The following is a 16,966-nucleotide window of genomic DNA, read 5'->3' as shown; positions in this document are numbered from 1 at the left end:
ACACGGAATAAGTCGATCTTGCGGACAAGATAGACCTTCCTAGAATCTAAAGAAGACCTAATGACAAGCAAACCAACCAGACATTATCTTTCTCTAAATATGCTTTAATAAACAAAGGCAAACAAGTGTTTTTAGGGCCTACCTTAGGTCCAACGCAAGTTTGTGGATGCCCTCGCTCCTTCGATCCAAATGAGCTCCTTTGTCGCGAATCTGCAAACACAAACAAGGGAAACAAATTAAATAGCACCTGAAAAGCCAATATCATAAAACATATTTAACATGAAAGTCAAGGAGTTCATGAAACAAATAACATGAGATACTTGTTGAGAAAAATGAGTTTGATTGTATTAATTCAAAAGAAGAAGAACTTTACAACCTGTGCCTTGACGCTGTACAAGCTCTTCCCAGGGTCCACCAAGAAGTCTCCTCTACTTTGACAAGTTTCACTCACTCCCCAATGAAGCCAAAAAGGTATGTGATCTCTCCTCTTAAGCTCAACTAGGAAGTCTTGATTTCACTAGCATTTACCCTCAAAAATGTTCAGCTTCTAACCCTTCCAGCAATCAGCCCAATGCCTGAATTTATAGTGCAATGGAGGGAGGTTAATAGGTCCTCCTTCAAAGGGATAAAGCCCTCCTTCAAAGGGATAGCTCCTCTCATCAAGGGATTAGCTCCTTCTCTTTTGGGATGCATGAACCACCTCAGAGCGAACAATCCATGTCAAAATTCCTTCTAGAATACTCTAGAATTAACCCAAAGTGAGTTTTTTTAAGATAAAACTTGCGCCTTTTGACTTTCACATGGGTCCGCACCCACACCTTTAGGGACAGAGCGGGCAGGTCCGCAGGTTTTGTAAATAGAAGGTGTGGGACCGCAGGTGACAGTGAGAGAAAGTTCGGAACCAGAGTTTCATTGATTTTTAATGTCTTTCTCTCATTTTCAAAGCTTGACTTGAAGAGCTGAGGTCTGAGACTTGCTTAGGAGGACAGTACAAGTGATGATAGACCCATACTAACTGCAAATAATCATGGTGACGATATTTTTGTGTAACAGATTGCCCCCTAAAGTGCGAAGTCTGTAGTAGATGAGGATTTCATTTATCATTTAGGAAGAGTGAAGTACTTTATCATTTCGAGGATCATATTGTGGAGAGCCCGGTTAGAACCTGTAAAAACATTCAATGCAAGATATATATATGAGATCATATCATCGCTGAGGTAGGCATTCTGATACTCAGATCAAAACTGACTAGAAAACTAACTACTGCTCTAATACATGAATGATCTTGTAAAACATCACAAGTATAGACTCATATGGACACAGTATGAACGCAGCCATCTGTTTATGAATAGTCCATTATATAATGAATACAAAATTCCTCGCAGTCTGGATTGTGGAAACTAGATCCAGGCACTACAACAAAACCAGCGATTTGCGCCAGATTTTGCGCCAGATTTTAGTGCATTTTTTTTGTAATTGTGATGAGCAACCTGGCGCTAAATCTGGCTCTATTGTACAATTTTTAAAGCATCCTTTTTTGCACCTGATTTTGCATCCTTTTTCACGCTAGATTTTTCATCATTTTTTACACCAAACTATGCATCATTTTTTGCGTCAAATTTTGAACCAAGATTTGCATCTTATTTTATGACAGGTTTTGCTTCTAGTTTTGTGTCATTTTTTGCATCTATTTTTCATTCTCTTTTGCTTCCTATTTTGTGTCATTCTTTGCTTCCATTTTTGCACCATCATTTGCATCAAGTTTACACTGTATTTTGAATCCAATTTAACGTCTTTTTATGCATCCATTTTGTGTCAGTTTTTTCATCTAGTCTTATGCCAGATTTTGTATCTAGTCTTACACTAGTTTTTGCTTCTATTTTTGCACCAGCTTTGGTGCCTATCTTTGCACCATGTGTTGAATTTGATTTAGCACCAAATTTTGCATCCATTTTTGTGCCCATTTTTGCATCTTTTTTTGGACTATTTTTTACATCCACATTTACGTTTGATTTGTCTCCATTTTTCCCATTTCATTTTGCACCATATTTTGCGTCATTTGTTTCATCCAATTTTGCATCATTTTTAACACCATCTCTTGCATCTAATGTTACATCATTTTGAGCATCCAAATTTGCATTTATATTTGCATCTTATGTTGAGTCATGTGTTGTGTCCACCTTTGCATCTTATTTTGTGTCTAATGGTACATTCAATTTAAAGCCATTTTTTACGTCTACTTTTGTATTTGTTTTTGCACCAAGTTTTGCATCCAATTTTAAGCTATTTTATGCCCCTTTTTGCACCATTTTTTGTGTCTACTTGTGTCCAATGTTGCACCATTATTTACACCGACTTTTTCATCCAATTTTGCATTTTTTTGGTGTCTAGTTTTACATCGTTTTCACCATCCAAATTTGCATCTTTTTTTGCCTCATTTTGTGTCCACATTTGCATATAATTTTGTGTCTGAGTTCGAGCCTAAATTTGCATGTGATTAGGAATCATTTTTTACATCCAATATGGCATCCTTGGTTTCACCTTTTTTCAGCCCCATTTTGCATCTTGTTTTATGTCTTTCTTACATCTTTTTTTTTTCCTTTTTTGCACCCAAGTTAGCATCCCAAATTTACACCATTATTTGCATCATCATTTGGCATATTAATTTGTAACGTTTTTTGCTTCTTTTTAACGCTCAACTTTGCATCTTATTTTACATCTAGTTGTTGTATTTTTTTGCATCTAATTTGGTGCCCATTTATGTGTCCTTGTTATTGCCCAATTTGATATCCTTTTGTATGCCATGTTTTGTTCCCTTCTTTGTGTCAACTATTGCACAATTTTTCACTTCTAATTTAAAACACTTTGTATGTCAATTGTTTGCATTTTGTATTAATTCCTAGTTTAACATCCAATTTTACTTTCAATTTTGCATCCATGGTTACATCCGCATTTGACTTCTTATATACAGTATATTTTTCTTTACATATATGACCCCCTTTATAGATTCATAGTGAAATATATGATAGTTTCTAAATATCATTAAAGCAGATATCACAATTCAAAATCATTTGTAAACAAGTTTAAGAGAAATTGACAACATCCATCCAAAAAAATAACAATGTGTCATTAACAATTTTCAAAACATGTATAAAATAGCAACATAATACTAATAAAATCAGTATTATTTTTAATCAAAACAAGTAAAATTCAAATATGATTAACAAATCAAAATATTTCATGAATATCGTTATTCTACCATAAATTAACAACATACATAAATCAAACTCATCGTATGATTACAAAATCAAAATGTCTCATTGATATAGGGTAAATTCACAACACCCATCTAAACATAACAATGTCATTCTACACAATAATTTCTTCATAAAAAAAAATGCATGTGCACGCCTAGCTACCACCACCAAGATCATCCTCATGATCATCTTGACCATCCTCATTACTCTGATCCACATCATCACCAACACCGCAACTATCATCATCATCTCCTCCTTCACCACCATCATCCTCATCCTCATCCTCATCATCTCCTGATATATGTTGAACATAATTTGGATCATCGTCTTGGCAATCATTACCTATAGCATTTTGACAAAAAAAATCAATATTACATGTTAGTATTAATTACATAACACAACGCATGTTTTTGTTATACAATGTTAACCATAAAATGAGGTAAGATATACTAGCATTTGCACCAGATGTTGCAAAGGAAACGCCGTAAGGCATAAATTGAAAAATACAAATACAACAAAAGAATACTTTGATAAAGAATAAAAATATATTGAATGCTCAAATCAATGCCCCATTAACTAGAAGCATTTAGTAGACATATCTAATGCAGAGACAAGCAAAAATATATAATTCTTCAAATTCTAGATGGATGTAGTCACTTAGTAATGCCATGTTGAGAACCTTCCTCTACTTGTAATATCCTCTATCAGGGGCAACCTTCACGCCTCTACCTTATATCAACACTGACGAAGTTAGCAATCCCATTGGCCCATCCTATTTATCTGTCAAGTTTGAAGCATAAGGCAAGTGACTAGACACTGGTATTATACAATAAGCTGAAACCTAAACTGAACTTCCCCCATGGGCATGACGGACAAGAGATGGGGCTTTTCTTAAATAGAAGAGATAGGGCAATCTTTACATCCCTACCTCATCAACACTGATGAAGTTAGCAATCCCATTGGCCTATCCTATTTACCTGTCAAGTTTGAAACATACGGCAAGAGACTGGACACTGGCCAATCCTATCAGATATCACTCTATCAAAGCAACATTCTAATGGCCCCTGCTACAATTATACAATATCTAGAGAGCATCATTAGAAACATCCTTTGGAGAGATAAAAATGAAAACAAGTGGCCTCTACTCCATTGGAAATGGGTGGCATTTCTTAAATAAGGTACGAGGGACAAAATGCAAGATCTTTTTAGCAAGGTCCCCCATACGAAAATCTATTGATACTATTAATGGAAACACACTTTGGAATAAATCAATTAGAAGTATCTGGTGTGAGGCAAAAAAATAGAAGAGATAATCAAGAAAATATGTATGCCTAAATTTTGTATAATCTACAATGATGTGCTTCAAAGGAAAATTTTATCTAAGGTAGACACAAAAGTTTCAATTCATACAAAATTAACTATCAAATTGTTTTGTTTAGACTCTTAGAGCTAACTTTAAGTTTTAACAGCAGAAGATCAGACAGACCAGTAGTTTAGGAACTCTGCACTCCTCACCATTTTTGTATACTTATGGAGAAATTATAGATTTGTCAGATGGATGAAGATGTTTCTGAAAGCATCATTTTGCAAACATGCAAATTCTCCTCTGCGTAAACAAATAAAAGCTGAAAAAAGAGAAGAAACCAAAAAAGGGGTAGAAGTATAGGCCAGCCCAATGTGAAATTTCAATATAACCTTCTCTAACCTTGTCTAATTTCTAAACAACACATTTAACTAGTCATTGATGTCATGTTTCCTCTTTGATGCTTTACATCAAATTAACTTCATCTAACCCCAGCAAGGTAGATGTGCCCACCACACCACTTCATGAGAATGTGTACACAGTTGTACGTCCCTTCATTATCTCCGATGATGCTTTTACTCTCCACCAAACTCCTCGCATGAGAAAAGCAATCTTTGCAAGGTCTCAGTTCAGATTTGGGAAGCTTTGCAAAGGCACATTGTGTTGTTTCATGATGGTAAATGTTATTCATGAATGGCAATTTCTATCTGATTATGTTGAATCCAGGGCATCCTCTGTTATTCCTTGCTGCTTTATGGTTTTTCTGGTTTTGTTTATGGTGGTGTGAGGCTTTGTCGAGGTGTGGTGTGAGAGAGGGACCAGACCATCTTGGCCTACCCTCCTCTTGGGATCAGCTCCTACTCAGGTCTCTTTATTTTCTTCCTCTCATCAATTCCTTACTCCTCAGTTGGCCGGGGCACGCACTTCTGAGGTGGATTCTATCTGCAGCAGGGCCTCCTCAGGGCATACATAACCCCGAAAGCTCATCAATTGTCGTGTGAGTTGGAACTAGCATTTGAGGGTGGGAAAATGGCAATGGAAATTTGAGAGGTATCACTGCTTCATTGCTGAAAGGTCATCTATCAAGAGTAGATGTACCAGTCCCATTACAACTAGACAGCTGCAGGGAAGGGTACTCCTTTCCAAAAATGACACTAAAAACCAAATTCTGATGATGATGAACATGATGCAGTTGGAATTTAAAGCCATGGACAAGCATTTGACAAGGATAAAAGCAGTCTTACTGCATGGCAAAGGCCCAACTCATCTAGACAGTCCAGGTGATCAAGCACCCATAGATGTGGAGGTTTCCACCTCCTAGTCTCCTCATGAAAATTTATGTTTTCTATCTTTACTATTATAGTAGGATTATGTGTTATATTTTGTGGCTGTTAAGCCAAGGCACTGTAGGCTTTTTTAGAACTCAATATATTTTTTTAAAATGTATATTTTTGGACAGCATACCTCCTGTATTGCCAATGGTCCGGTTTCCCTAGTGGCAGACCAGAGGCATACAGAAGGTTGGATCATATGTGATCATCAACAGTTAATAAAAGGCCTTTAAATTACCTCCCCACCCCCTTCCAAAAATAAAAAATAAAAATCATCTATAAAGTTTAGAAACTCAATTATTGAGAATATTTTTCGGCATAAATCACATCATAAATCATTTTTCGACGCGTTCCAAACCAACAAGTGTGGTTCATCGTCAGGACAAGTTGAAGATCCATACCATGGCAGATTATTTTCCAACTAGCAAAATTAAATCACAACTAGGTTATTATCCAGCTAAGATTAATCAGAAATCAATTTTTTAAAAGTATGTTCTTATCAAGCCCAAATTTAATCAAACTTCAAAAGTATGTTCTTATCAAGCCCAAATTTAATCAAACTTCAATTATACCCTGAAGATGAGCTCTGCAGTGTGGTCAAAAAATTGAGGAATAATCTACTCCAACACAGCTCTCCTCTTGAAAAAATAATGTCCAGTTACCTCAGCTTTAAAGTCATTCTAACCTTTTGTATGGAAGATTTATAGAATTCATTTCCATTTTAGTTATAGAAAATCCCAATAAAGATAGTGATTGATTTCATGTTTGTACATATGTAATGAACACTTAGCACAATAGTATAGCTCAGTTTGCCCAACCCTTTCTACAGAAGGCATAATACCCAGGGAGGTTACAGGATCTATTCCCAAGTAGTTCTGTCCAGTTACCAGCTGGTATTTCAACTAGAAGTCAATTCCATTCCTCACCCAGAAAAAAAATACAGGGAAAGGAGGGAGAAAGGGTGATTCCATCACTCTGAAAATGTACCAGCTTCCTCACTTGGAACAGTTAATATGTGGGCAAGTTAAGGGAACATCTTTCTCTGGGAAAATTAATATAAACAATTACTGATGCAGTTACCTCCTTATAATGGCATAAATAAATTTTTTGTTGAATTAATGTTTGTAAGGAATTATCTTTGTAAGGTTCCAATTTTGATGTACGTGCAGAATAAATTATAAACCTATCCATCAACCAAATGAGTCTTGCAAAAAGAAAGAGATAAAGAGAAACTATTCACAAAACTTACCTTTAGCATTTGATGGCCTCCACTATCACTGGTGCTGAAAAGTTGCAACATCGGTGTTTCTTTTTGCGAAGGAGAGTGAGTAATTTCACTGCCTTTCTCAAAATTTGATAAATCACCCTCCCAGTCCTGTAGTAGTCACAAAGAAATATCTTAATATAATGAGGCATTTTCCAAACAAAACCCTTTTAAAAATGGTGCATTGGATAAGGTAGCCTACGTCAGAACACTGTATAGGTCATAGAGGTAAGACCTGTAGCTGCTCTCGGATGGCAGGCACAACCTTATGCAAACTGTCAAAACAGCATGGCGCACTTCCCGACTTCACATCATTGTATGTCGAATCTATGCTTCGAATAAGACACAGTAGCTCTTTTGAAGATACCAAAACACTTAATACCTACAGATGAAAACAAAATATTACATTAGAATACAACAGACTTTAACAAATTATAAAACCGGTTTTCTGGAAAAGCAAAGAATAGAGGTAACACTGCAAAGGACACGTTCAGAAAAAGATGTTATTGCCATTACATATCTCAGTTCTAATGATACAATGAAATACGCATGGAAATTCAACTGTGAATAACCACAGTCCACCCTTTTGAATCCCATTTGATATACTTGTCAGAAAATACATTAACAAACAAAATTATACATGTACTATGAACTCCAGTATAAACTGACATAAATCTCAGCCAAATACCAAACCTGTTGAAAATTAAAGTGATCATGAATATACAACGAAAATGCACGAATGTAAATTGGATTTCAAGTATTGTTTCTATCTGGATAAAAGAAACAAATTAGAAATAATAACCACCAACTGCTACCGTTATCAAAGAAGTGAACTTGTTAGAAGATCAAGCTAAAACAGTGAAATATTGAAATCTAGGAACATTTTCAATAAGACATTAAAAAACAATCATCAAACTTGGCAGGAAACGCAAGGTTTCAGGCAAGACCACTACCCACCCAACCATGATCCACCTAAGTAACATTGAGTTGCACTCACTTCTTATGTGACTTGAGAATGGATTACGAATGCCGACTATTGGCATATCAACATTATCCAGACAATTTTAGGGAAAGATTTGAGAAACTTAGGACTTCAATTTTCTTTGAAAGCAACAGACTTACTACACACATTCAGGACATTTTTTGGTCAGAAAATCATTATGATTTACCAGCATGGATCCATCTTAAGCACGGATTCACATTAGTTGATATTCACATAAGTTATTGATATAGATCTTCAAGTCTTACTAGACACATTCAGGACATTTTTTGGTCAGAAAAGCATTATGATTTACCAGCATGGATCCATCTTAAGCACGGATTCACATAAGTTGATATTCACACAAGTTATTAATATAGATCTTCAAGTAATTTATTTATATCAAGTGTTAACTTATTTTTTGAAAAGTATAAGGTTTAAACATCTTACTCGCATAATTTTTTTTACTTCTAATTACTTTACATGAAATTATATTATAGGTCAAATGGATAACTAATTAAACATGTATAGCATATTCTTTTTTTCTTTTTTATTATAGCCAACATTACTTTTCTATTTAGAGAATATTTTATTTTTATTTTAAGAGGGACACATGTCAACTCTAGAGTCCAAGTTGAGCACGGACATACTTACACATCACGTTCACACTGGGCTGTAAAATGAGCCTCCTAGCCCAATTATACTATAAAGACAGCAAACATGATCACTCCCAATTTGTGTTGAGAACCCTTGACAGTGCATAAGAATATACCAAAAAAAAATTTCTTCAAAATTGCATAGTCAAACCAGGTTTGGGTTGGGATCACAAGTTTGTCCATATCCATTCAATATCTATGCCCATTATACAAAGTTTGCGAAGTACCTATCAGATGTAAAATGCAAAACTCAATCCTTCTTTACAGAACTCGTCCAAAACATGAAGCATATAAATTGCTCGCTGAATTATCAAATAGAAGTAACTTCAGTGCAATGACATCAGGCTGAATTTACCCATTGTTTCTCGAGCAATAGACATGATAATTTATGGAAATGACCCTCCACAAAAGACTGTAAATAGATGGTGTGCTTAGCTATTTGATTGGAAATCTTGTCTACAACTATTTAAACTACAATGAATTTGTCAACATAAAATAATAAGTTGGATAGGTATTTTTCAGACACAAAGCATTTGAGATCCAAAAAATAGACGCTAATCTAAATGTCTCTAATTTAAACCACAGACAATTATTTGTTTGTTGAATTAACAACCAAATTAAGTTTCAATAACACGACGTAATTTTCATATACAAAGCATTTGAGTGAAAAATAAGAAAGATAGTTTAAACGCCTATAAAATAAACCAAGGACATTTTTTGTCTGTTAAACTAATAAACAATTATATCAAATTCAAGCCTACATTTACATGCATGAAGACTGCTCATAACTTAATCTATCAGGAATGGATCATTTGTTGTTAATGTTGAATTTTTCTGTTAATATAGCACTGACAGCAAGGCAAATTCAATATTTAAAAGGCAGCAATCTACACACTTTTTCTCCTTTCCTGCTATGTGATTATTCCCATGCAAGAGGAAGTTCCAACTAATTGATTTTCACACTTCCAAAAGTAAATTCCTCATGTCTGAATTTTCTAGATACAAAACCTAGGTATAATAATCCTAATTGTTGATCCTACCTTGAAATAAGTACCTTTAATCCACCATTGGATCTTGCTTTAAATAAACATGGGGTCTTGCTTGAAGTGTCAAAGTTTATTCATCTATTCCTTGCTATTATCAATAAGACATAATAGAATAAAGGAAAGAGCAATGCACCTTGTGAGTCATCTGAAGAACTGCCTTGGTATTGATGTGCACGAACTTGTGGGCAAATACAAGAAACTGAACAACAAGAGAGCTATAAAAAGGATAATTAGCCAGAACATAGTTTTTCCAATGATCATTATATCCATAACAACTTTCTTTCGTGCTTCTTTTTACTAATGATCCCACAGAATCAGTACCAGTCTTTTGCTTTTGAAGCAAGCTACCTGAAAGTGGAGACAATCGTTGATCCCTATCCCTAAGCATCTTATTCTCTGCCTCCAAATAATGATCCTCTTCGAGAGCGGGCATCATTTCGCCTTCTTCACCAATATTCCAAGGCTGTAAATAATCCAACCATAGATCAATAATGTGTGTAGCCTTCTTCAGACAAGCACCTACTGGCCAATAACTGAAAGCTCGTAATATAAACCTGTACAAAGGCCTCTGTAACAGAAGTGACCATGTAGCAGGCACAACCAAACTACTCCGTGGCAAGGAAAATGACCTCAATCTCAAGGTATCCATTTGTGATGCAGCTCTCCATCCAGAATTCAACTCTTCTTGAGGACAACACAAAGTACTGCTTACATAATTGACCAGTATTTTCACAGCCTCTGTGATTTCTACACTGGGGAGACCATACCTATGATATCGATTATTAACAGGTAACATAATACCAAAAGACTGGCAAACCCGTGAAGGTAAGGGCGAAAAATCGTCATTCACTAACCAAAACTGTACAAAGGTATGAACAACAAACTCGGCGCGAGAAAATATCGATGGATTCTCCTCGAAAAAATGATGTACAGACACACTGGGAGCACAAAAATCAGATATAGGAACAAATTTGTGTAGATACAAATTCAGAAGATGCAAATAAGGGCTAGAATTGAACTTCACAGGTCTTCCATTGTCATGGCTACCGTGCAAACTATGCAGAGAAGACGCCCATTTCTCGAAACGAGACCGGGAACCCTTCTTAAACCCCAATTTCATTTCATCCGAATCCGAACGATGCATAATATCATTATCTTTGCATACAGCGTAATAAGCAAATCAAAACATAAAATACTCAAATGCATTCAACTGCACCTGAATCCTCCTCCATGGTCGTCCTCCTTCAATCGGTCTTTAAATAAAGCAGGGCAGACTTCAGATAAGATATACAAACCCCTCTCCGACTGAAGCATGTGACGAATCCACGCCGGAAGGCGCTCGGATGGAAACACATAGCGAACCACATTTTCCTCGTCTGCGGCAAATATTGACGAAAACAAAGCTCCAGACGGCGAGAGAAGATTTACGACCGCATTCGCGGAATGCTCAGAGGTCTGCGCGATCCATCCGCCAATGCCGGACGGTTGTAAGACCTCCTCGAAGCCGAAGATCTTGCAGAGCAGAACGGGGAAGCATGTTATGTAAAAATGCCTGGTCTGATCCCAGCTGTGCCTATCGATGAAGGATTCCACGACCCGGCATGAATTCAAAATATCAGACGATGATGAGGAAGCATTCAATAACAGCGAACTTAATTCTTGGGCTTCGAAAGAGAAATCTGTCGAAGGTGAAGAAGACACAGCCATTGCACCTCAATTTTACAGTCTCTCTACTGATCCGGTCGGAGGCTTAAATCCCGAGATAAACCCTTTGAATCTTCCTGAACCCTCATGCAGAACCACTAAACCCTACACTACATCGGATCGCAGCACTCACTGATCTAGTATTATAGGCGTTCGAAGGTGGGGATACTCTTCTCTTTATTTCAAAATATTTGCACCGCCTTAAGTAGCTTTTCAACTTTTGCCATTTCCCTTGAAAGATGTTAGTGTGGGGTGGGGAAATTATGTTGTTTTTGAGGAGTTTTTTGGTTTGTGGGGACAGGGCCACTCTTTATGTGACCATCCGGGCAAGCGAGGCGGTAATCTTAAGTTCTTCCAGGGATATCTTATCTCTTATGGATTAATATGATTATTGATACTCTCTTATGAATTACTTACATTAGTGATAAGGATAGGGGATTAAAAATTTAAATATAATAATAAATTATATAAAAATAAATAAAAATTTGATGGGGTGTTGAGATGTGTGTTAGGTTACTGAGCGGATTTGTTATTCCGTTGTCACCCCAAACATTAAAGAGAGGGATAGTGTCGCCCACATTTAATGATAATGCACTGTTTTAATTTGGAAATCTTTGAAACTTCCTCAATTTCCTACAATTGTTGGGGTCAAATTGATGATATTTGGTGTCAATGTCATGTTGTCGGGTTATCTATGGGATATTTCCTCTGCGGCTTCTATAGTAGTTCCTTAAGCAACGTGGAAGGTCCAAGTTGTTCTTCCATGTTGGTTTGGCCTTCCATCCTTCACTCCATTTCATGAGCTAGACTATCTACATTTTCCAAGTATTGGCAAGGTTGCATGTGGCCTGCATACCCACTGGTGGGAGTACCTGCACTTAAACTCTTCTAGGTTTATGGGAGCTCAACTCCAACAAGTATACTAGTATTGTCTTTGCTCTTAATTTTTTCCACTGGGTCAGCTACATTTATATTACTTTGGTTTGCTTGGTTTAGGATTCTTTGGGGAAGGTTCAACGTGTTATCTAGGGGTGAGGTAGCCTTGTCCTCCTCCTGCCTACGACAATCTTCCTCACATTGTGTCTTGGTTTTACCATTCCTTTGCAACTCCTTTAGCCTTTGGTTTACCTTCCACCTTTATCCCTAAAATCCTTCATTTTGTACATTGTCCATTGGCCTCACTTTGGTTTTCAATCCCCTAAAATCCTTTTGTCTTTCGAGACTTCACCAATTAGGTTCACTCGCCTCATTATCACCGTGCCTCAACAATGGATGTGGTCGAGACGTGGCTCTGATGGTTAAGGCCCTTTTGGCAAACCCTGTGCTCAGTTGCAAGCCCTAATTGTTGTTTACCTCTTCAATGCAACTACCCCCCCCGCCTTCCCACGAGAAGTCCAGGATGAAATTGTTAGAAAATCGATAATGGCAGCTTATTGTACTTATTTTCCTTTAACTTGATATTTGCTTGTGAATCTTATTTATCTTCTTTGTGTTCTTTAGTTAGATCTATTCATCAAACAATTTCAAGAACAATAATAACAACAATAGACACATATATTGGCTTTCTTCTTAAAATATGCTTCAAATGATATACAAAGACCCAAACCCTAGACCAATCCTTCTCCTAGTACCAAGTCATCCCTTCCTTAAATCCTTCCTTGATTCTACACCAAAATGTTAGACACTGCAACTTTGACCTGCCAACTTCAATACTGCTACCCAACCTACAACTTCGACCCTGCAATTTCGACCTTAAAGCTTCCAAGGAAACCCTAGAGCAGCCTCCTCTTGGGACCTTCCTAATAGCAAGACAACTCCTTATGAGTTCTAGATCAAGTATCCTTCCTTCTAGTTACAAGATGTTGCACTTCATCTTCCTACAACTCAGACCTGTAACTTCACTTCTTCCTGCAGCCCAGAAACCCTAGAATTTCGCACGTGTGAGAGAGATAGAGCCCAAAACAAAATATTTATGTCCTTCTTGTGCTTTCTTGGCCTTCACTCTTCTTTTCCTGCTCTTCCCAGCTATAGATCGAACTCTTTCTTGTAGATTGAACTTGTTGAGTGAGTTTTTCCAAATGAGGTTGAATTGCTTCCTTTTATATCCTTCTCAAGGGGTCAAATTCTCTCCTTTAGGCCGACTTGATTTTCCCAGGGTCGACTTGTACTTTAGGAGCTTCCAGGATTTTCTAAACTCAAAAATAATTATTTTTACAAATATATTTTTGCCCATAAGGGTCTTATAAACATGATGTTGACTCCTTTGACTCGAGACAGTAAATCCTAAGACCTAACAAACCCTATAAGCATGAAGAACATGCTTTACCTAAAACACAATCAATAATGAGTATGAAACCCATGCTTTAATAATAATATATTTTCTTTTCTTTTCTTGTTTGTTACATAGGATACATATTGAAATGAGTACAACAATTATGAAGACCGAAACTAGTTACATTTTCAATAATCCCTCTTAACTAGGGAGGTATTCATAATTGTACACTCAGTACAACATCATATCTCAAATTGAAGAGTTATCACAAAAAGAGTCGGATTGATAAGCCATATTGTAAGCATCATCATCATGACCAGCATTGTCTCTTAGGCCTAACTAGACAATCTCTTCTTTAATCAAGAGCATTATGTTGGGAGGCTTTATGTGTGATACCGCACTACCTCTACAAGGCACATACCCCATCTGGATGTCTATAAGATATGTCCTATTAGGACTATTCTTATCTTGGATCTCGAATCTTGAGTCCTCAAAGAATATCAGTCCTCTTCGACCACTCTTCACTTGGATACTTATCACATCCTCAAACAGTGTTGGTCCCTTTCCTTTCTTGAATGTAATATCATCAAGGAAACCGCAAATTCTTATCCAATTCTCTGCCATTCTCTCTTCATCACTTGAAGAGGATAATGTACAAGTGATGTCCCACATCACTCCCTCTCAACCAAAGACAACATCCCTATTCTCCTTTAATCTTGAGAATAACCCCCTCTAAAAAATAGAGGAGATCTAGACTTCCCTTTTATTTGAGAAGTCATCATCACAAGCCTTACAATTTGCCTTCATAAGAGTATTAGCTACAAGTTCTTCATAGTTTTCTGGCTCCCTCTTTCCTCTACATCATCGATCTTTCTTTCTTTCAAGATATCCTGGAGCCACCTTCTCTCTTCAATCTTGTGACAAGTTTCAGGGTACCTTTCTTGCTTATCACTTTCATATTCAACATGAAGGCATTGCATTGAGCTTTCCCAAACTTGAAGCTTGATCATGGCTTCCTTATAAATGTGATATTCTTTAACCTTCAGGTTATCTTATCATGCTTCTACCATCCCTTTCCAAATTAACATTTCTTGAACTTACAGCTTTCCAGTACCAAATATTGAGCTTCCCTCAATATTCTTCATCCATACAATTGCACTTGCCTCAACTGCCATCATATATTCCTGCGACATTCTTCCAGGTAGCAAAATAATATGTTAACCAAATAACCAACAATAATGAAAATTAGACTTGCCTCGTTATGATGACCTTCTCATTCCATCAACATCCTCATGATCCATCTCCATATGAATCTTCCTTCATGCATCAAAGTGCCGAAGGATCGAACTTTATTACCAAGTTACAATTTTTCTTCTAGGGACTAGACTAGATGTTAATCATCGTTATACATATATTTTAGAGAAAGTCTTAAATTATTTACACATCCTTAAGTAAGCCAAATCATATTCCTTTCAAGCATCATATATCCATATACATAAGCATATTTTATGACCAACTTTCTTTCACAAGAATCTTATCTAGAGTTTTAGATCCAACATGCATTCCTATGCTTTCATCCAATCATTTAGATATTCATATATCTCGCAAAGAGCCTACATCCTGACCATTGCATTCTTTCATCCCTTTACTAGTATTGGTTCCACATTACATGGAATGTCTACTTAACCTTGCCATGATGATTTTTCCAAAGACCTTCAAAAAACGATGGTCTTTCCTGAATCATGATGATTCAACTAAGCAGGATGATATCTTCTAATATAATGTTAGATAATGCTTGGATGGTCAATATGCAAAATGGTTTATCTATCCATCTATCTAGATGATCTCTACAAAGAAACTTAATCATGTAAATTCTATACATGCTACTATCATATGCTTCTTTCTAAGATGTTAAACAAAACATATTATCCTAAAATAAATATTAAACTTCACAGAGAGTCGGACAGTCAGTGAACCTTCTTTAGTAGTAAAGATCCTTCACTTCTTCCTTCTTTGACTTCTTCTCAGGTTCTCCCATTGCTTCGGCCACATGAGCTTCATTCCTTTCCTTTATCTTATTGTTATGCTAGTTTGGAAAGTCCCTCCTAGAGTGTCCAAATTCGTTACATCCAAAACATTGCGCTTTGGATACGTCTTTCTTCTTGGCCTTGCCAAACTTTCCCTTCTTCAACTTCTTAACTCGGGCTAGAAAGGCTTGAGATTGCCCATCAGATCCAATGTCATCCTTGACCTTGATCCTTGATTCTTCCAATATGCATTGCACCCACAACTTATCAAAGGGAGTTGAATCCTTCTTGGAGTAGATGCTTGTTGCAAAGTTGCTCCATTATGGTGGAAATGCATTTAGTATACAGATGGCTACTTCAGAATCAATGATTGGTTCCCCAAGTCCTTACAGATGGCCTCTTAGTTGAGAGATTGTCATGAGGAAGGATGCCACATCCTAATCCTTTGATTTCCTCATTATGTACAACTTGTTCCTTAACAACATATTTTGACCTGTTGTACTGATGTCATCGACGGCCATATGGTAAACCTCTACTCTAGAGGTTCTATTATTGTAAAATTTCACAACTATGGAAGTTGTGGCAAGGTCTCAAAGGAGGGACTTTCTTTTTGGGGCAAAACTAACCTTTTTTCAAAAGATAGTTTCTATAATTGAATCCATCTTCAATATCCATTTCTTCAACCCCACTCTGCCGGATTTGAATATTGAATCCCCCCTACTTATTTTGGGATGAGATGATCTTTCAAAAGCCAACATAAATATATTGGGGACTTACAACAATATACAAACTAAGCAAGGAAGGGTATACACACATGTGTTAGAATTTGAATTGAAGTTGACTTGAGCAAAGGTATAACAATGCATATTTAATTAAATATTGGTGATTTTAACAACCACGTCCATTAGATTAAAATAATGATACTTTATGTGTATCTATATGCAAAGACAAAATACTTGAAAGGCACCTTCCCAACAACAAAGGTCATTATACGAAAAATGGAAAAATAACAAGTTGATGGGTGGTATGATTGAATGAAGAATCAAAGGGCAAGAAAGAAGAGACATCCAAGTTTAGTCCTAATAAAATATTTTATGGCCCCTTCCAAGGAGTGCGTTATTAAGAGG

At 36.5% G+C, this 16,966-nt stretch overlaps 1 protein-coding gene across 1 annotated transcript; it reads right to left on the bottom strand.

The window, feature by feature from the left end:
* Positions 1–3,299: 3,299 nt before the first annotated feature.
* Positions 3,300–10,579, bottom strand: LOC149242675 (uncharacterized). Its single transcript, XM_089367712.1, has 4 exons — positions 9,970–10,579; positions 7,391–7,537; positions 7,141–7,266; positions 3,300–3,599 (listed from the first exon to the last, which is right to left on the bottom strand). Exons 1-4 carry the CDS (start codon positions 10,483–10,485, stop codon positions 3,318–3,320), a joined length of 1,071 nt encoding a protein of 356 aa, XP_089223838.1. The 5' UTR covers positions 10,486–10,579; the 3' UTR covers positions 3,300–3,317.
* Positions 10,580–16,966: the final 6,387 nt, after the last annotated feature.

The sequence above is a fragment of the Pinus tabuliformis genome, chromosome 8 (assembly GCF_031772625.1).
Source record: "Pinus tabuliformis cultivar Carrire ecotype Pingquan chromosome 8, CPIR1, whole genome shotgun sequence".
NCBI lineage: Eukaryota > Viridiplantae > Streptophyta > Pinopsida > Pinales > Pinaceae > Pinus > Pinus tabuliformis.
The sequence above is the reverse complement of the archived record's forward strand: the minus strand, read 5'-3'. Positions and strand labels throughout refer to the sequence as shown.

Bases quoted from the DNA above. Each gene is read 5' to 3' on its own strand.
- LOC149242675 (XM_089367712.1), bottom strand. From the start codon at position 10,485: ATGGATACCTTGAGATTGAGGTCATTTTCCTTGCCACGGAGTAGTTTG. The intron at 7,538-9,969 runs GTGCATTGCTCT...TTTCATCTGTAG, and splicing joins TTCTTCAGATGACTCACAAG to GTATTAAGTGTTTTGGTATC. The intron at 3,600-7,140 runs GTAAGTTTTGTG...AAAATGCTATAG, and splicing joins GAGGCCATCAAATGCTAAAG to GTAATGATTGCCAAGACGAT.